This window comes from Hippoglossus hippoglossus, chromosome 16, assembly GCF_009819705.1.
Source record: "Hippoglossus hippoglossus isolate fHipHip1 chromosome 16, fHipHip1.pri, whole genome shotgun sequence".
Lineage (NCBI taxonomy): Eukaryota > Metazoa > Chordata > Actinopteri > Pleuronectiformes > Pleuronectidae > Hippoglossus > Hippoglossus hippoglossus.
The window spans coordinates 1,655,962-1,675,506 of NC_047166.1; the positions used below are offsets into that span (position 1 = coordinate 1,655,962).

Consider the following 19,545-nt stretch of genomic DNA (forward strand, 5'->3'; position numbering starts at 1 on the left):
GTCCCCATGAGGTCTACTGGTCCCCATCAGGTCTACTGGTCCCCATCAGGTCTACTGGTCCCCATCAGGTCTACTGGTCCCCATGAGGTCTACTGGTCCCCATGAGGTCTACTGGTCCCCATGAGGTCTGCTGGTCATGACGAGGTCAGTGTTTATGCTGGAAAAGGTACAAAAAAGTAAATACACTCACCACACACACACACTCACCACACACACACCAATCTAACGGCCGATGACGACGAACAGGCCCCATTTCAGTCCATTCACGGCCAATGTGCTGCCAAACCGCCGGTGACTGGTTATCTGATTGGTCCAACGCCAGGAAGTAAGTTTGAGGTCAGACAGACCGGACCAGAGGCGGCTGCTCGAAACCACCGGAGGTTACGATTAACTTGAAACGCACGTGATTCACTGATAAGACAACAAGCTGCACAAATGTGTTCTGCTTCCGATAAATTCTTTAGTGCCTCAGCTCCGACCTTTGATTGTCTATATAATCGATATTTTGTTCCGTATAAACAGCTTACTATGATCCACATCTTCCATTTTTATGAAACAAGATGCAAGGATAGAAAAACAAGCAAACAAACAAACATTAGTTGTGTTTTACAGTTTTTGTCGAATTGTCAGCGTTAAACTTGTCCTTTACGTTGCTGGTGTCTGGGCTGTGAAATAACAGGAAATTGGAGGATATTTTTACACGTGATATTACACCTCCAGCAGTGAAAACCAGCCAGGCCTTCTCTCTTTTATCTCTTCCTCATCTCCTCATCATTTCAGGATGAGCTGCTCAGTGTGTGTCTGTGTGTGTGCAGCTAAACCATGTTCTCATAGGCAGGTCATGTCTGGGTCAATCTCTCTGGCTCCAGCACTTCCCTGCTTAACCCCTTCATATCCCCATGTCTGTCCCAAACACACACACACACACACACACACAGAGAGAGACACACACTCACACACACAGACCTTGGGCTACAGTTGTCATTAAATGTGTGTGTGTGTTTTTTGTCTGGACAGATACGATCCATACCGATGACGTGTTGGGGTCATTGTAGGTTAAAATAAAAACATTGATGAGCTGGAATTAAAATGTCAGATTAAAGTCACAAATATAAGAGAAGCTTTTCTTTGTTGTTGTCATGGAAACACCTCCAGTGGACGACCCAAGGAGAGACTCTCAGCGACGCTCTGCTTCGTCAGTCACTCTTTAATGAGGTTATTCTGATGAATTGGATGAGCTGACGTCTTACAGCTCTGACTGTAAAGCATCTCTCCAGCTGGGTCCTTTCAGCAATTTGATAAATCCAATTAAACTGAGGTTTAATTTTCGGAAAACGTTATTTTCCCCTCTTTGTTTTGCAGAACTTTGCACACAGTGTTTCCTCTACAGTCGTTTAGCATGTACACTGCTGAACTCACTTTCTATTCATAACAACAAGCACCGAGTCGGCCTGTCACGATATTTACTATATCGACCTATCGTGCGATGTGTAAACATGAACTCGATCATCTTTCTGAACCCGCCCACACTCACACCTGTTTCCAGCCTCAGTGTCCTTCCTGTGATCAGTATTAATCTGATTGTCCGATTTCAACTGTGTCAAAGAGTGATGGTCCATCATCACCATCAGATGGATTATTATTCTACCGACTCTTTCCTTTATGTGTTTGGTTATATTCTATTGTTTATGATGAAGAAATACAGTCCACATGACTTTAATTCAATAAAAGTTAAAAAAGGTTAAAACATTGAACTTCTACATGAATAGTTCAAATCCACCTGATTACGACACCGGTTGATGCAACAGGTGATTTTCAGACAGGTTCCGTGCTGATTGTGAAATGCTTGAATACGTTTGAAACGTGTGAAACAGAAACACGTTTCGATTTCTCAGACATGATTATTCATGTTTAATTAACTGAACAAATTTAGTTGCGAGTGTTGCAAACAAACACAAACACACCCTAACCAACGCTCAGGCGCTAACAAAGTGTTAGCATGCAGACTCCCTGGGGACATTCCAGTGGTTGCAGCAGATTGGCTTTGATTGATGGAGTCAGTCAGGACTGGTCCCCCTGGGATGTTCCCAGTTAATTACTGTCTGTCGCCACACGCATAACACACATTGTAGGCTTTGATGTGTACATCCAATAGTGACAGGGTACTCAAGGGGATATGTATGAGAGAGTGTGTGTGTGTGTAAACGAACGTGTGTGTCTGCATTCCACCAAAATACTTGTCTTCTTTGGAAATGACTCCCACAATGAGTTTTAATATAAAAGCACACATGCCTGTGTGTACATGTGAACTGTTAGTGGGTAAACTATAGTATTCTGTACACGTTTCAATTTATAATTATCTGGTCAACTGCACTGACCAGATATTTCTCTCTCTCTCTGGAATACGCACTTTGAAGTGTGCATCTTGCACGACAAAAACAGCTCGCACCAGAAGTGTCAAAGTACTCCAAAGAATATAAATGCATGTGTGTATGTGTGTATGTGTGTTTGTGTTTGTGTGTTTGTGTTTGTGGTTGACCCATAAAAAGAGAGACTGTGCAGGAATGCTCACATTGGTTATTTGACAAAGAACCACACGTATAATTATACCTCAGCTATCTCAGCTACCTCAGTGATTCCAAACATTTGTCTGAGCCACTTCCAGAGCAGCATGAACCAACATGGAATCTGAGAAATGAAATCAAACACCCCCCCCCCCAAACCCACAGAAGAAAACTGACCCTGGTGTTTGGTGACCAACGTTGTGTTTTCAGGCTGGAAGGGGCCATTCATCCACAAAGTGCAGAGACCAGCTGACCGCTTGTTAACGACTGGGTTTGGTGTTTGAAGATGAAAAATAGTGAACTCAAGAACGAGGTATTTCTTCATCATATCTCCAACATGTCGGCTGCATCGCGGATAAACAAGAGTCGACAGCTATGCTAGCAGCTTTGTGACGCAGGGCTTTGAGCTAAACGTGAAGATAAGCATGCTAACACGGTCCCAGTAACACTGGTAACATTCTGGTGTTTAGCATGTATGACATTTACATGTGTCCACCTCCTTCAGAGGACCCCATGGTCTATGCAGCCCACGCAAGAGGCCGTCTTTGTGGGTCACGTAGGCCGCGAAGCCTGAACCGAAATGTGACAGTCTGGTCTACGGAGGATCCCAGGAGGTCCTGACCCCTAGAGTGGAAACCACTGACCTAGGGAACTGCACTGACTAGTTTATGAACGATTAATGAGAGTGAAATCTAGATAAACGAGCCAAATACTTAGACAACTAAACAACTGAGTGTACAAAAGGAGCTGTAGATTGGTCATGGAAGGAATTAAAGGACAGATTTTGACGGAGCCCGACTCTAAACTTCTGGTAAAGCTTCAGAGACAAACAGCTTTCATGCATCTGCAGATATGACGCTGGCTGATGAAAGGGAGAGGAGCAGCCGAGCCAGGCCTCCTAACCGACTGCATGTGAGCACATGTTTTTAGAAGGGAAGACCAATTTGACGGCATAAACACTTTCTCCAAAACACACAGTGATAAACAGACTAACACATAAACCGAGTTAGACATGCACACACACCACAAACACAGACGTGTACACAAACGTCAAAGCTCGGTGCTTCCAAGAAAAGTCTTCATTCCTTCACGCATGCACACACACACACACACACACTCACAGATACACACAAACTTACGAACACGTAGCAGCCTTACATTTTTCCAGACAGACATACAGTGTCGTAAACATCGGGACATAGCTCCCTGCACCGCAAATGATGGAAAAATTGCTGTGTGTGTGTGTGTGTGTGTGTGTGTGTGTGTGTGTGTGTGTGTGAAGGCCTCTATCTGAGGGAGTTTCCCTCCCAACTCTAAACCTCACAATATAACCAGCAGCACAAAGTACTGTGTGTGTGTGTGTGTGTGTGTGTGTGTGTGTGTGTGTGTGTGTGTGTGTGTGAGAGATGGTCATTTGTAGACTCTTGAAATGAGCTCATGCACACATATCAGCTTGACACTGTCCGCATGTGGGATCTCTCTTTGGTCTCACACACACACACACACACACACACACACACACACACACACACACACACACACACACACACACACACACACACACACACACACACACACACACACACACACACACACACGGGAGAGGTTCTCTTCCTGTGGTGGGGGGGGGCAGGCTGTCTTTGTCTACGTTAAACCCTCTTCCTCCTCTACCAGCCAGCGCAGCACCAGCTCAGCACATAGCTACACAAGGCGTGTGTGTGTGTGTGTGTGTGTGTGTGTGTGTGTGTGTGTGTGATGGGGAGTTTCTGTCAGGACACGGGAAAGTGAATCTATGGATACACACATTTTATGAGTGTGTGTGGAAGTTTGCATTTGCACAGACCTGCACACAATTCAACGAGAACTGTCAGTTGTGTTGTTTTACAACTTTACGTTACTACTGAGGCATCCCCGGTGTTTAGCGTTGTGAAGCTTAACTATAAGTTTTAATATTAGCATTGGTATTAATAACAGGAGCAGCAGCATTAGCAGCAGGTACCTGTCTCTCTAGTTCGGCTGGTGAAGCAGCGAAGGTGGTTGGCGTGCACACACACACACATACATGCACACGTGTGTCGGTCTGGAAAAGATCGGGTCTCATTAATCGCTGGATTTAATTAAAGCCACAGGAACACACCGCCGAGCCACAACCTGCACTTGCCTTGGCACGTGTGTGTGTCTGTGTGTGTGTGGTTGGAAGTTGTGTGTGTGTGTGTTTATGTGTCTGGTGCAGATGGACAGTGTGGATTCGGCCCGCCAGTTTGTGTAAGTGTGTGTTTGCAGAGTTTTGATTTTGTGAGCGTGTGTGTTTACTCTGTGTGTGAGTGTCAAAGTGTGAATATGATTGCATGGGTTTGTGTGTGTGTGCATTTTAAATGTGTGCTGACTGTGCTTGCTTGCGTGTGTGTGTGTGTGTGTGTGTGTGTGTGTGTGTGTGTGTGTGTGTGTGTGTGTGTGTGTGTGTGTATGACCATTTATTGAATAAATGAGGAACGTCCTGTCCAGGACTGCGGGTGCATATTAAATGAGTGTTCGAGGTGTGTGTGTGTGTGTGTGTGTGTGTGTGTGTGTGTGTGTGTGTGTGTGTGTGTGTGTGTGTGTGTAAATGTCTCTCATTTCCATGGCCCAATATTTGCCGTGGAGCAAAGCCCAGCCTTTAGCCTAATGAAGGAAACTAATCATGTCCTCTGTGATCACACACACACACACACTGCTCTTATTACTGGACACACACACATGACTACAGGAAGAAAAAGAGCAAGAGATGGACGGAGGGACGGAGGGATGGAGGGATGGAGGGATGGAGGGACGGAGGGATGGAGGGACGGAGGGACGGAGGGATGGAGGGACGGAGGGACGGAGGGATGGAGGGATGGAGGGACGGAGGGATGGAGGGATGGAGGGACGGAGGGATGGAGGGATGGAGGGACGGAGGGACGGAGGGATGGAGGGACGGAGGGATGGAGGGATGGAGGGATGGAGGGACGGAGGGATGGAGGGACGGAGGGACGGAGGGATGGAGGGACGGAGGGATGGAGGGATGGAGGGACGGAGGGACGGAGGGATGGAGGGACGGAGGGACGGAGGACGCAGAGGGAGGGAGGCAGTATGTCCCCATAATGCTTCTGTCTGCGGTCTGAAGCCTGTACTTTGTTTTGAGTGGTTGCCAACACAGAGAAGTGACCTGACTACTTCTACTGACACTGATCACTTCTCGCTCTGCTAGAGAAAACACTTAGTCTCTCCGAGGAGCAGGTAGTTTCCAGACCTCTAGGAAGGAAAAGTGAAATCATTACCTCAGAAGAATCATTTACAGTCGGACATTACAGGGATTTTACTTTTCCTTTGTTTACAGAGTAAATGCTTCAAGAGAGTTTCCCAGAAGGACGTCGGGGTCGTGCTTCTGGATTCAAGTAATCCCTGAAATCAGCTTCAGCAGATTCATTAAGCAGGAGATGATCAGGTTGTAAACTGATTTATTTAATGAACAAAAAGTGAGTGCACTCGTAGTGACAGTGATGATCTGCCACTGGGTTCAGAATGGGCCTCGATGACGATTAGGGACTCTCTGTTGAGAGACACTAAAGTTTAAAGGTTACAGAGTGGAGGATACAGGAGACAGTCGGCCTCCATCACATTAACGGACAAGTTCTGGAACCAGCCGCACTTTTACTGTTGTTTGAAGGAGTCCGGACACACTTTACTGACCGTTGGTGTCTGTCGGAGGATGTTTACATTAAATCCACATCAAGCTCAACTCATTTCACCAGCGACGCAACTTCATCCATTAATACGATGATTCTACAAACAATTCAGAAACGAGGCTTCGTGTTTAATGTCATGTGGTCAGTGCTTTGGTTGGGAAAGGTGTCACCACACACAGCGGGCTGGGAATGTGTGTGTGTGTGTGTGTGTGTGTGTGTGTGTGTGTGTGTGTGTGTGTGTGTGTGTGTGTGTGTAAAAGCATGTGTTCTCAGTCTCGGCTCAGTGGCTACTGACCCGCAACTGGGACCTTGCCATCGCACACACATGTGCACGGGAACACAGTAAGTTTTTATAGTTAGTGACAGCTGACGAATCCCCCCCGCCCTGACTTCTGACCCCTGGCTCTGCCTTCTGTACCCCCCAGTTAATTGACACGTCTCCTCTGATAAACTCTCTCTCTCACACAGACACACACAGACACACACACACACAGACAGAAGCTGCCATAAACCCCCACATATTACACATTACACAAAAAACTAATAATCTGCACATATCACTGTCGCTGTTATTGTACAATCATTTCTTAAGGTTTAATATTCAAAGCTGTCTCAAGTATTTTTTCACATGCACCAGTTGGTACTTTACATTATTAAAAAGGAGCCACACAAAGAACTTATAGTTCCCCTGTGTGTATATATCGAGTTATTGGTTCACATGGAAACGCACAGTGCACTTTAGGGGGTGATCAGTAAGGTGCACATAGTTAAACTAATCCAAGTGAAAGGTTGGAAGTTTACAAACTGGTTAAAATCAACTAAAATCGTCTCGACAAACAAAACATGGTTCTTAAAGCTGCATAAACAGACCTTTCGGCCTCTAGGGGGCAGCAGACTGAGCTAAAATAAGCTGCCATGGTAAACAGTGGCCTATTTACACCATCTACCCGACATAGCATTGATTTCTGAATTGTGTTTGTGGCCACCTAATGGATGAAAGTCCAATATTTACTCTCCTTTTAGCTCTGGTTGAGTCTCCATCAACAAACAGATCCAGGGCTGTAACTTCTACATGTTCCACCTTCTTCTACAGCTACTTGCTAATTCTGTCAGGCTGCCATTTGGTTCTCGGCCAACGATGCTTTAAGGGATTAGCAGATCTTTTTTTTTGGGATGGAAACAGGTCCCTGCAGCTGCTGAGACGAGAGTTTGTCATCACGAGCTTCTGCTTCCACATCGCAAATGGCTTTTTGAGCCTTAACGACTGATTAGTGCAGATTTACAGACTGATGCATCAATAAATAATGACAAACATCTTACTCCAGCATCTCTCCTCCGAAGATTATGAAAGTGAGTGAGCGTAGAAGAACGAGAGAGAACGAGAAAGAGAGAGAGAGAGCGGAGAGGAGGCGAGCGGTAGCAGCTCCAGTCCCACATGTGTTACCTATTGAGTTCTGCACGGGACGAGGAGCGAGAGAGAGAGAGAGAGAGAGAGAGAGAGGCCTACACTTCCCAGGCCTCCCGTGGAAAAGTATACTCCACAATTCATTGCTTCCTTCTCGCCAAATTAAAGGTCCCTTGTTAAAAAAGTGGGGGGAGGGGATTCATGGGGGGATTGGGGCAACAAAGGGGGGCTTTTACTACAGTACAAAACAGCCCCTGAACTCAACAACTATATTTCTGTATCGCTGATGAGAGCAGTGTTTTAAAAAGTGAGGTTTTTAACGTTAAACATCTTTTCTTTATTTCTATTAGACGAGAACGGAGACAAATAATAAATAATAAATATGTAAATTAACAAACTGAACCCGATATTAAGGATTAAAGTGAAGTAATAAAGTACTTGAGTTACTGTTATAGAACAACAATTCATTACTTCTGCTGTGGAGGGCAGGTTTTTGTGTTGTTTGTTAGGATTACGCAAAAACTACACAACTACACAAGAGCCCATTAAAGTTTGGTGCAGATCCGGAGGAGGCAGCAGATCCAAGAATCTCTTAATTTAACTTTGTAGTACATGTAGCCACATGCTAACCTTTCTGAAAAGAGAAGTTACTATTAAACTAAAGTAGTTAAATGTTAGTTTCATGTGAAAGATGAAGAAAATTAAGGGTTTTTCTTCGGTATTGATTTAAATCCGTGTTAGTATGATTAATAGTACGAAACATTTCAATCATTGTTTTTCTGTTTTATAACAAGATGAGTTTGCTACAATAAGCTGACGCTGTATTTCTAGACAGTTTCTCAATTAGATATTTGACTGGATATTAGAAACAGTGAGCACTTCGTTATTTAAAACTATGGGGGCCACACCTTGTTTAGCAGGACTGACCCGTGAAATGTTTGAAGCACATCGGCAGCCACCATAAAATGCAGTGTAGGTTAACGGTTGTATCCCGTAACATGGCTGCTGTGGCCTTAATGTGAAAAGCAGCAGGAGGTGTGAAGGCCGGTTCCTCCCCGCTGGAAGCTGCACTTCCTACACAGGCCTCCCAGAGGAAGAGTGTTCATTCCTTCTGGAAGGTTCCCTCAGGAGCCGGAGCCTGAATGGACACTACCGCAAAAACACCGCCTCCTTACCACATGTTACATGACCTGAGGGGAAACACAGGCACACACACATCTGGGTTTCCACCTCTGGAAGACTGTCTGGTTTGTTGATGGTTATCGTAGCAGGAATAGTTCCTGCCCCCCCCCCCCTTTCATCCTTAAATCCCCCCCCCCCCCCTCTTTTAGCCGTAATTTACAGGACTTATCAACACACCTTTGATTAAGTAGATTGCTGCGTCACAGCGGCTTAATAAACACTTGATATATTTCCCCCTGAGCAGCTGCTGTGATTTCACTCTGAATATTGTCTCCTCGTCCTGAAGGTGGAAAAACACACAGTTCATCATTCTGCAGTTCTCTGCTGCACCAACGCTTCAAAAGAGGCAAAGAATAAAAATAAAAAATGGAGATTTAGACCTTAAAGCAAAATCACATTTTCCTGTTTTGACACTTTGATGAATATCTTGCATTTAATGATGTATGTGAATGTTGGTGAAGGTGTAGAAAGTCTAACTGAGGGAATCCAGTCCTAGAAAAACAAACTAACACAGATGGAACTGCTAGATTTTCAAATTTCATATCATAGAATATCCTGTTGTGAATAAATTAATAAAAACCCTGGAGCATGGAGGGTCACTTTCAACTTGGCTGCAGATTTGGGATAAAATATTCCAAGGTTCTCTAGACCTGAGAATATTTAATCACAGGTAATATTCCCTAATGAAAACTATTCGAGGGATCAATTAATTTAGCACAATATCATTTTATTTTCTTCGTCGTGTTGACAGTTTTATATCATTGAGCTGTTTTCTTTTTGAATGTTGGACATTTCCTCCCCTGATTGAGGAACTTTATTGTCTGTTTTTACAATCTCAGTCCTGATGAAAACCCAGAGAGCAACTTTTTATGATTACTCAACTTAAAGTTGTTTGGATGCTCCACTGTTCCAGCAGCTCCTGTATCTGTATAATATGTTATAAGTGGAAGGAGCATTGATTGATCATGAACTGATGCAGTGTCTTCTGATGTTGCTGCCGCGAATTGACTCGCATTATTGGCTCGTTAAGCTCCTACTTTAATAAAGGAGGAGATATCCATCCATTAGCTCCACCACTTGTCCTTATAGGGTCTCGGCGGTGGAGCTGATCCCAGCTGTCAGTGGGTCAGAGCTGGGATACACCCAGGTTAGGTTGCCAGGGTTGACATATAGCAACAAACAACCATTCACATCCACATTAACACCTACGAGCAAATCTGAATTCGCCGATTACAACGAACCTGCGTGTCTTTGGCCTGTGGGAGGAAACCTTGAACACTTCTAGATAGCACATTCCCCAGGGCCCCATCTTTTACACTGGTTTTCCACAGCTTTTATCTCAGACATATTTCCAAATGAGTGAGCTGTCCCGACACAAGGTCACTGACGGGACTTAGCGGCTGTTGTAGGGATCAGAACCGCTGAACTTTTCCGTTGCCGGGTGCCACAGGTCCATAAGCATTAGTCCAGCCTGTTACCCAACCAGGCAACAAATATTTGGAACGCTATCCCCATTTCTGTCTGTAATCACCACGAGCATTATCCTCTGGCCAAGAATAGCTGATCTGATAATGTCATTGCAGAGACATTAGTGGAACATTACACACACATTAAACAGCCGAGCATCTCATCAGCGCTCCGTCAACACAACGGGGCCAACAAATAGCTCGGGAGATGGCGTGATAGCCGTGCGGCGGAGATATTGTTGGCACGCACGGGCTTCGGAGTTACAGCACGAGAGCAAATGTTGCTACCTAAAAATGTTGTTGAGAAGCTACAAGCACAGAGATTAAAAAACAGCCAGGAGGTGACGCGACCTTCCATTCCCAGTTCAACCAGTACAGGAGGGTCCGTCTGTCCCTCTGCTCTGAGCTCATGTCTACGATAGACGAGTCCTTTTTCTCTTTTCAGAAAATAAATACCACATCGCTAAGTGTCATTTGTCACGAGAGCTTCCACTGAGGACGTCTATGAATTTTGTGACTTTTTAAAGCGTTTCAGATTTGATATTTTTTGTGTTTTACGCCTAAATTCAATTTGTCAACCAAAACTAAATTCCTGTGAGTGATGAGAAGACACTAGACGTCATGTGGAAAAACATCTTTGAGTGCTGAGTGTTTTTACCTAAGCATAGACCTAAGTTTCAAAGTCAGTGTTGCCTCTTTGTTTCCCCCTGAACGTTTGCTCGACGTAACTTGGGTTTAGTGACGACTCTCTTGACAAACGTGGACATGGTGGATTTCTTCTTGATGTAGTTGGATGCAGGTTGATTCGTTCCCAGCCGGATCCCAGGAGCTCGCAGCTCGACGAGGACCTGGATCTCAGGCGTCTGACAAGTATTTGGACGCGTGGAGCTCGACGCCCGACGGCCTCTTCCACTCGGGAGGGGGAGCCCACACGTGACGAGCGGGAAAATGTGAAGCGAGCTGTTTTATTTTGAGAACCCAGCACTTGACATGTTTGACTCGGGGGACAGGCGCTTGAAAACCAGCTGTAATTTGGTGAACACACCGCATCAATTTAAATACCATGCAAACCCCCCCGATGAGGCAAAAATACAAACTCTTGTGGCGTCGCAACATGCAGCTAAACCCAGGAAAACAGAACTGGAGATTTTGTGTTAAGATATCTGTCATGATAGCAAATTATAAATGTTGTAGGTTTATATTATTATTAGAAAACATTCATCTTTATACTGAAGATGACAATAAGACGATTCAAAGGAAGTTGAGAAAGTAAAAGATCATTTCTCTGACTGCTCCTGACACTAAACTGATCTGGAAACACTGTCAGTCTGTATTTGTTTTAGTAGAAGAGAGGAAACAGAGTCTTGAGACAGAAGAGCTGCAGTTTCTCATGAATCTGTCACACTCCTGAAACAAACCAGCTTAATCAGCTGAAATCTGATTGTAATTCCCCGTAAGAGGCTTTTAAGATTCAAATCTTTTTTACACTGTTCATCTTCTGCTTCAGCCTGTGACGTCGCCTCAGCGTCGCTTTGAGTTCAAGATTTAAACTCAGCACTCAGATGGAAATGTGATGGTTTTTACTTTAGTTCTGGCATCTTTGGATTATAGGTAAGTTTTTAATAAATACATTTTCCATTTGCACATATTATCGGCTCATTTACAGCAGGTCATCTTAACAATTGACAGATAAAAAGAAAATCTATATTATCATTTATTGACATTGAATGGAATCAGATCATCACTTATTAAAAATGACAAAATGAACTAAGTTTAAGATGTTCCTGTCTGTCGTTTGTTTATTTGTTTGTAATGACAGTAATGACTGTAATGACCACACCTCCTCTTACTATAGACACCATCCAACACTCTGGATTTCCATCACGTGCACCACACACATGCATCATTGGAGCTTGGTTTCATACGCAACATATTTTACTTCCCATCTGCGAGGACACTTAAAAAGACGTGTGTGTGTGTGATGGCTAAACAAGGGTTCACTTTCTATCTGTGTTCTAATTCATGGGGGACGAGCTGGGAATAGAGAGACCTCTATCTGTCACTGTCTCACACATGCACGCGCACACACACACACACTCTGTCACACACACACGGCCAGAACAGAAGTCCATGGGTCAGAAGTTCTGGCCACGGCCCGGGAGGATCCTGTTCAGGATGAGGAAACCTGCCCACTGAGTGTGTGTCTGTGTGTGTGTGTGTGTGTGTGTGTGTGTGTGCAGAAGCTGGATGTGAATAGCAGCCGCAGTGTGTGTGTGTGTGTGTGTGTGTGTGTGTGTGTGTGTGTGTGTGTGTGTGTGTGTGTGTGTGTGTGTGTGTGTGTGCGACTGTAAGCTGATACTGCAGCTCTGTTCTCTGTGTTTTTCTAATCTAACAGACAGACTCAAACAGCAGGACTGTGTAACTCAGCCGTGTTAGTACAAGCCTCCTCCGGCCTCCGAACACAGACGCTCGCTGAGTCACTACGAGTTTCATTACCTGAGCAGCTTCTCTCCGCTGCTGACAACACAAGTCACCTGGGAGAGAAAGGGAAGGTGCAGACGAGAGGGAAGTTCGTCCTCATCCATTTATCTCTCTATCCACATAAAACAGAAGGAGGATGTGGCTGCACATGTCATATACATCAGAGCACAGATATAGAATTTGAAACTAACACAAAACAAATTGAAGCCAGGTTCCTGAAAGTCGACTCCCACTCAGAGCTGCCCGAGGGCAAACTGTAACTCTGCTGATATCTAAACTACACGTTTTCATGCCAAATCCTTTAATTACAAAGATTCAGAGTCACAGTTTGCTTCGAGCTGCAGGAGCTGCATGAGCTTCTGAAATCACCAGGGGACTCCAACAAACCTTTCAAAGGCAGAAACTTTTCTGGGAACAAATAAAAAAGGTTCTGCCTTCCAACACATTATCATTTATTCAGATCTGATACCAGAACTCTCAACCCCCATATATAAATATGTCTAACTGGGTGAAACTGGAATAACTTTTATGTAGAATCTAATGAGGGTCACTGTGGCGCTGAATACAAAAGCAACAGCAACTGTGTGAATGTAATGATGGTGAAAATACAGAATTCCATATGAATGTGGCTGATACTGTCCCCAGTTTGACTAAAAACAACCCTCAGAACCACAGTTCACAGTTAGTGGGGACTCGTCCACTCAATGGCTGAAAGGTTGCGACGCACAAGGGCGCACAGCGGAGATCATTCTGTTGTTATGAACATGTCTGACTTGATAATCTCCTGCTGCTTCTTCGTTTATGAAAGGTTGTGTGTTTTTTCTTCTGGAGTTCATGTCAGAAAACTGGTCGTGTTTCCTGTCAAATAAAGGGGCTGCAGTTTTAGTTAGAAAAATGTCATGTGTGATAAAAGGTGCTGTCAAATTAAAACGCTCAAAACATCTTCTGTGTTGAGTTGATCATAAAAACATCCATGACTTTAAATCATTCAGATTAGTTGGCAGCTCCATTGAGTCCAAGCAGGTTCTACAGAACAACTCTAAAATCTCAAAGATTAAAAGTCCCTCTGTGACTCGTCTTTTTCTCTGTATCTCCGTTTTCTACTTGCACTAATAAAAACCGTCAGTGATGGAAAACGGCTCTTATCTGGATTCAGCCCCTAATAGATAAAGCTTCAGCCGCCGCTAATGCACAAAGGACGTTACTAATGGACGAAGGCGAACAGCTAATGGTAACATGTGCAAGGTGCAGCAGGGACATGTCTGAACGGCTGATTCTGACCCACTGCGATGCCAAAACACACGAGGTGCAGTGTCCCTGCAGCTGGAGACCAGAACGCACGGCCGCTCGTGAGTGGCTGAGAGCCGTTAGCATAAATCTACAGTGGCTGTGATGGGACATAATGTGGCTTAATGAGAACACTGACCGCAGACTGACACCGGGCCTGATGGGTCCTCGTGCGACTCAAAGATCCAGAGACCAGAGGACGTCACTGTGCTGTGTGTGTGTGTGTCTGTGTGTGTCTGTGTGTGTCTGCGTGTCTGTGTGTGTCTCTGTGAGAGAGGGTTAGTTATTTGATGATATTAACATCCTCCGCTCGCTGCTGCACAGACGGGCTCCAGAATAACGTCACTCGCACAAGACGCCAGCGCTCGGTTATTCTGGCTTCATCTGTGGATAGTGTGAGAAAGTGGAGACACGTTGTCCATCTGTATAAAGTCGGTAGTTCAATCATATTTAAACTGATAACTTTAAAAAGTCAGGCACATTTAGTAGGATGATGAAAGTGGACAAAGTGCAGACTCACATCTTTAGATGTCAGATCACTTCCTGTTCAATCAAAATCAGGTGTAGGATGGTTCGGCCTCAGCGGAGGACCTGGACTTTCTTGTTCGAGTTTGTGCATCTGTATCCAGGTGTGTGTGTGTGTGTGTGTGTGTGTGTGTGTGTGTGTGTGTGTGTGTGTGTGTGTGTGTGTGTGTGTGTGTGTCTGTGTGTGTGTGTGTGTCTGTGCCCTGGATGGTGTCTGTGATCCCAGGTGGGCTGCATGGGAGGAGCAGAACAACAAGAAGGATGCAGAAAGGGGAGAAGGAAGACACTCTCCCTTTCATCTCTCTTTCATCCCTCCTTCAAGCTGAGGAGAGGAAGAGAGAGCTTGCTCCACTCTCTCTCTCTCTCTCTCTCTCTCTCTCTCTCTCTCTCTCTCTCTCTCTCTCTCTCTCTCTCTCTCTCTCTCTCTCTCTGACGCCTTTTGATGTCTTTCAAGTCGACCTAATGTTCTTTCCGGTCGCCATGCACCCTAACAGAGGTTTGTGTGAGGGGTGCGGGGTTTGGCATGGCGCCTAATTACTTTCAAGTCATAGACAGGTAGGCGGAAGGTGTGTGTGTGTGTGTGTGTGTGTGTGTGTGTGTGTGTGTGTGTGTCTTTGTTTGAAAAATAAGAGCTTTGAACTGATTTGTTCTCTTCTGCCTTGTTCCCTGGATTTATAAGAGTTGTGCGCTGCCCTGTAAACCCAGAAGGCTTTTGGGGGGGATTTTGCCGCCAGAGCACAAACACTTCACTGTCACTTGATACGTTATCAGCTGATTTCAGATCAGTACAGATGTGTTTCTAAATGAACAGTGATAAGACTTGATGTGACACACATTAAAGCAGTGTTCTTACCTTACTCTGTGTGTGTGTGTGTGTGTGTGTGTGTGTGTGTGTACTGTATATGAGGGTATATCAACATCCCTGTGTCGCCCTTTATGTGTCTCCCACACCTCCCCCTCTCATTAGTGGTGACGCCGGAGTGGATTAACCATGCACGCACACACACACACACACACACACACACACACACACACACACACACACACACACACACACACACACACACACACACACACACACACACACACACACACACACACACACACACACACACACGAAAGTAGAGCCCATCAAAGCGAATCTATCCACCTCAGACAAACTCATGAAACAGGATGGAGGAAGGGTCAGAACTTGGGCTAAATGAGCAGATATCTCTGCTGCCGACCTGATGTGACTGTCGGTCAAATGACAGAAGGACAAACTGAGAGTTGAGCCACGTGGACTCAAACATAACGAGAAGAGAAGAGTGAGAAGGAGACACAGCAGACTCCGAGTGGAGGACGGGAGCGAGGTCCAACTCCCCAAACGGAGAAACAGTGTAGACCTGGCAACAGTGAGCGAGCAACACCGGACACGCTCGCACCTCCACTCCGGAAGACTCCGTCTGTAGCAATAACACTGTGATGATGACAGGACGTCCTTCACTGTGATTATAACCACATCAGTGAAGAACATCTCCAGGAGCATTGAAAGACTGAGCGCTGACTATAAACCTGCTTTCAGACATGAACTGAAGTCCACACATTTGGTTGAAGCGTTCTACTGGAGCTGTACGAGAGAACGTGAGTCACTTGCTCAGGAGCGAGTGAGCGGGCGTGTTGATGACGTTTCTACCACGTGATGGACGTGAATCTGGTAAAATGCAAATATATCTGAAAGAGAAACTTTGAAAAGTTCACGTCTAAGAGCTCATTCCTAACAACTGGTTAAAAGGTGGATGGGCTGGTGAATGAGATGCGAAACAAAGGAGGACATCTACTGGTTTCGGTGGAAATAACATGGCTTCACACTCGGAGTTGTGGCGTCACTGCCAGCTGCATATTGCCCCAGTGCATGCTGGGGGTTACAGTCTCATGAAATCCAGTTCTTAAGTCCTCACAATGCAAAGCCTCATCCAGGCTGTGTTCAGAAAACTCAACAACTACGACACAACCTGGATGGAGCCCAACGTGAAAATGACGGAGACACAGTTTACACTATGTTTGCATCGGGTTGTGTAGGCAACACACACTGGGCACATGCGTCCTCCTGCCGTTTAGCCACGCTGACAAAGTGCTGCAGTTCCAGCTGGGACATGACGGCAGGTTTCAAAGTGAGACTTTACCCATCCAGCAGAAATATGAACAGTGCAGTAAAACTGGGGGATATAACTCAGAGCGCGCAGCTCTTTGGGAAACACTACGAACACCCATGATGCATCTGCGGAACGAAATTTATTGTGTGATTTCATCTTTTGGCCTCGACTAGAATCCGAACCATGCTGATTCTGTCGGGGCCGAGCCAGCGGCAGTCAAAGCGGTATGTGAGGATAACAGATGAGAGGCAGCGCTGTGCCGTGAGGGAAAATAGAGGTGGATTACAACAGTGTGACAGACAGAGAACAGATATCGGTGTCAGGGCTCTGCTCAGGATTTACTGACAAGCTGCGGATGCATCGCCGCGGTGATGCATTCTGATACGCTCGGCTTGAAATGTGCCGAGCGGCAGCAGAGCCGCTGAGGGGCGTGAGAGCCAGGGGGAAGTCAGGCCCACAAACAGATGAGAAGGAGAAAGAGCAAAGTACAAAGGAGACGACCGACCTTTCTTGACTTTCTTCGACGGCTGTTTCTTCTTGATGAACTTGGTGACCTCTTGTTGAAGTTCCAGCTCCTCCCCCCCGCCAGGCCCCTCTGCAATGGGCTCAACACCTCCTGAAAGACAGAGAGAGAATCCCGTTTCTGAGCGAATGCTTCACATGTACAGATCCACAGCTGCTCAGTGAGTCTGCAGCCGCCGGTCAGCCACTTCATTAAAGAGGCCAGAGTTTAAGTTGCGTCCCTTCATGAGAGACGTGTCCCGGGGAGGACTTTGTTTACACATCGACAGCAGCGACCACGTGTTGTTTGTTCAAGTGTTTGTTTCTGATAAGTTTGGTTTTAATTTGATGAAATACAAAGGGGCTGAGACGTCATGATTGACAGCTGATGACATGTATCGGCTGGACGTCGATGCCGAAGCTCCACTACCACAGTGATCAGTTGATTCTATTGATCGAGGTCACACCGGGACTTACACACAAGTAACTACGGTTTAGTCAGTGGAACATTTCAACTGTGACCGACGACTAAGTTGCATTTTATTGTTACACATCATAACAATTAAGATGTTGGTCAATAACAAATAATGGATTCGTATTTTCCTCCTACAAATAATATGTGGTAAAGAGCTCGACGTCCAGAAAACAGCTTTTTTATGTTATTCCTGCTTTTCTAAATTATGTGTGCTCGTCTGCATTTATTGAAAAAAAATTCTAAATGTAGATGTTTACTTGTGTGTGTGTGTGTGTGTGTGTGTGTGTGTGTGTGTGTGTGTGTGTGTGTGTGTGTGTGTGTGTGTGTGTCTGTGTGTGTGTGCGTGTGCGACCAAATCCCTGCTTGAATCCCATGGATCAGTCTGGGTTTAGGGAGCTCCTGAGGCCGATGAATTGGACGCCTTGTCTCTTCAGCGTCTCACCTCTCTGTCTCCTCTTCACCCCCCCCATCCTCATTACTCTCCTCCCCTCTCTGTCTCCTCCTTTACGTCTCCTCCCCTCCTCATCCATTCCTCCATCTTCTCTCTGTCTGTCCTGCTTCCTCGTCTATTCTTGTCTTTATTTCTGTTCATCCTCCTCACCCTCTGTATTCCACCTCTTTGTCTCATGTCCATTTCTCCTTCCTCCCACCCCCCCCCCTTTCATCCCTCCCTTTCTCCTCATTTCCTCTCCTTCCCGAGGATTGTGTCCAGTTTCACGGTACTTTCATTTAACATGCACCGAACACACGTGCCTTTGTGTCGTGTGTGTTTGAGCATGTACGAGACTGTGTGTGTGTGTGTGTGTGTGTGTCTGCCATCGTGACTCCCTTAAGGTGTCTGAGAATGTGTGTGTGTCTCCATCTCCCCCACTGCGTCTTCATCTGTGTGTGTGTGTGTGTGTGTGTGTGTGTGTGTGTGTGTGTGTGTGTGTGCACAGATTACCTTAAGTCCTCTCTAATATTTATCCTGGCCTTTTCTAAACCCAATCGTGTTCTCTTTGGTGAGAGCACAGCCTGTGGCTTCTGACACACACACACACACACACACACACACACACACACACACACACACACACACACACACACACACACACACACACACACACACACACACACACACACACACTTGTTTGAAATGGGATATGCCTCGCTCTTAATTGGGCAGGTGTTTTTCTAGGGGGAGTCATTTCTTTTAACGCTGTCTCACAATTTCACGGGGAATGTGTGTGTGTGTGTGTGTGTGTGTGTGTGTGTGTGTGTGTGTGTGTGTGTGTGTGTGTGTGTGTGTGTGTGTGTGTGTGTGTGTTTTAGCCTCAGTCTTACATCAACATGAGGTAAGGAAATAGCCCACCTCTGGAGCCACTCTGAAACAAAATCACATCATGCACACACTCTCTCTCTCTCTCACTCTCTCTCACACTCACACAGAGACACACACACACAGACACACACACACACACAGCCTGTCTCTTCAAGCTGACCTCTCGTGCATTCCTCCCTCTCATCCCTCTCTCCCGCTCTGTAAATAGTAGGCGTAGCACCGCCCGGATGGTGCTGCGGTGTGTATCTGCGTTTCCCTCGGCCGCGGCCACGTCTATATCTGTCTCAACGCTCGGGTTATCAGTTTTAGACAACCCTGAGATTTAGACTCTATCCTCTGCACCACATCACACTTCAACACCCGAGAAAAGCAGTGGAATGGAAGATGACACTGTAATTATAGTTGTTATGTTATAGAGCTTGTACAAGAATAATGGCAGCGATGGTGGTCACGGCAGATGATATATATATAGAGTAGAAATAGAAGCAGGGTGAACCTG

At 45.6% G+C, this 19,545-nt stretch overlaps 1 protein-coding gene across 4 annotated transcripts in view; it reads right to left on the minus strand.

Moving 5' to 3' along the window:
- bbs9 (Bardet-Biedl syndrome 9) overlaps positions 1 to 19,545 on the minus strand; it is a 133,426-nt gene that overhangs the window by 23,460 nt on the left and 90,421 nt on the right. For 3 of the 4 annotated variants that reach the window (XM_034611551.1, XM_034611552.1, XM_034611550.1), the window contains one exon: positions 17,255 to 17,365. The exons of the other annotated variant lie outside the window; for it this stretch is intronic. In XM_034611551.1, coding sequence (XP_034467442.1) covers positions 17,255 to 17,365 — 111 coding nt within the window. The remainder of the gene's footprint in view (positions 1 to 17,254; positions 17,366 to 19,545) is intronic. 4 annotated transcript variants of the gene reach the window in all.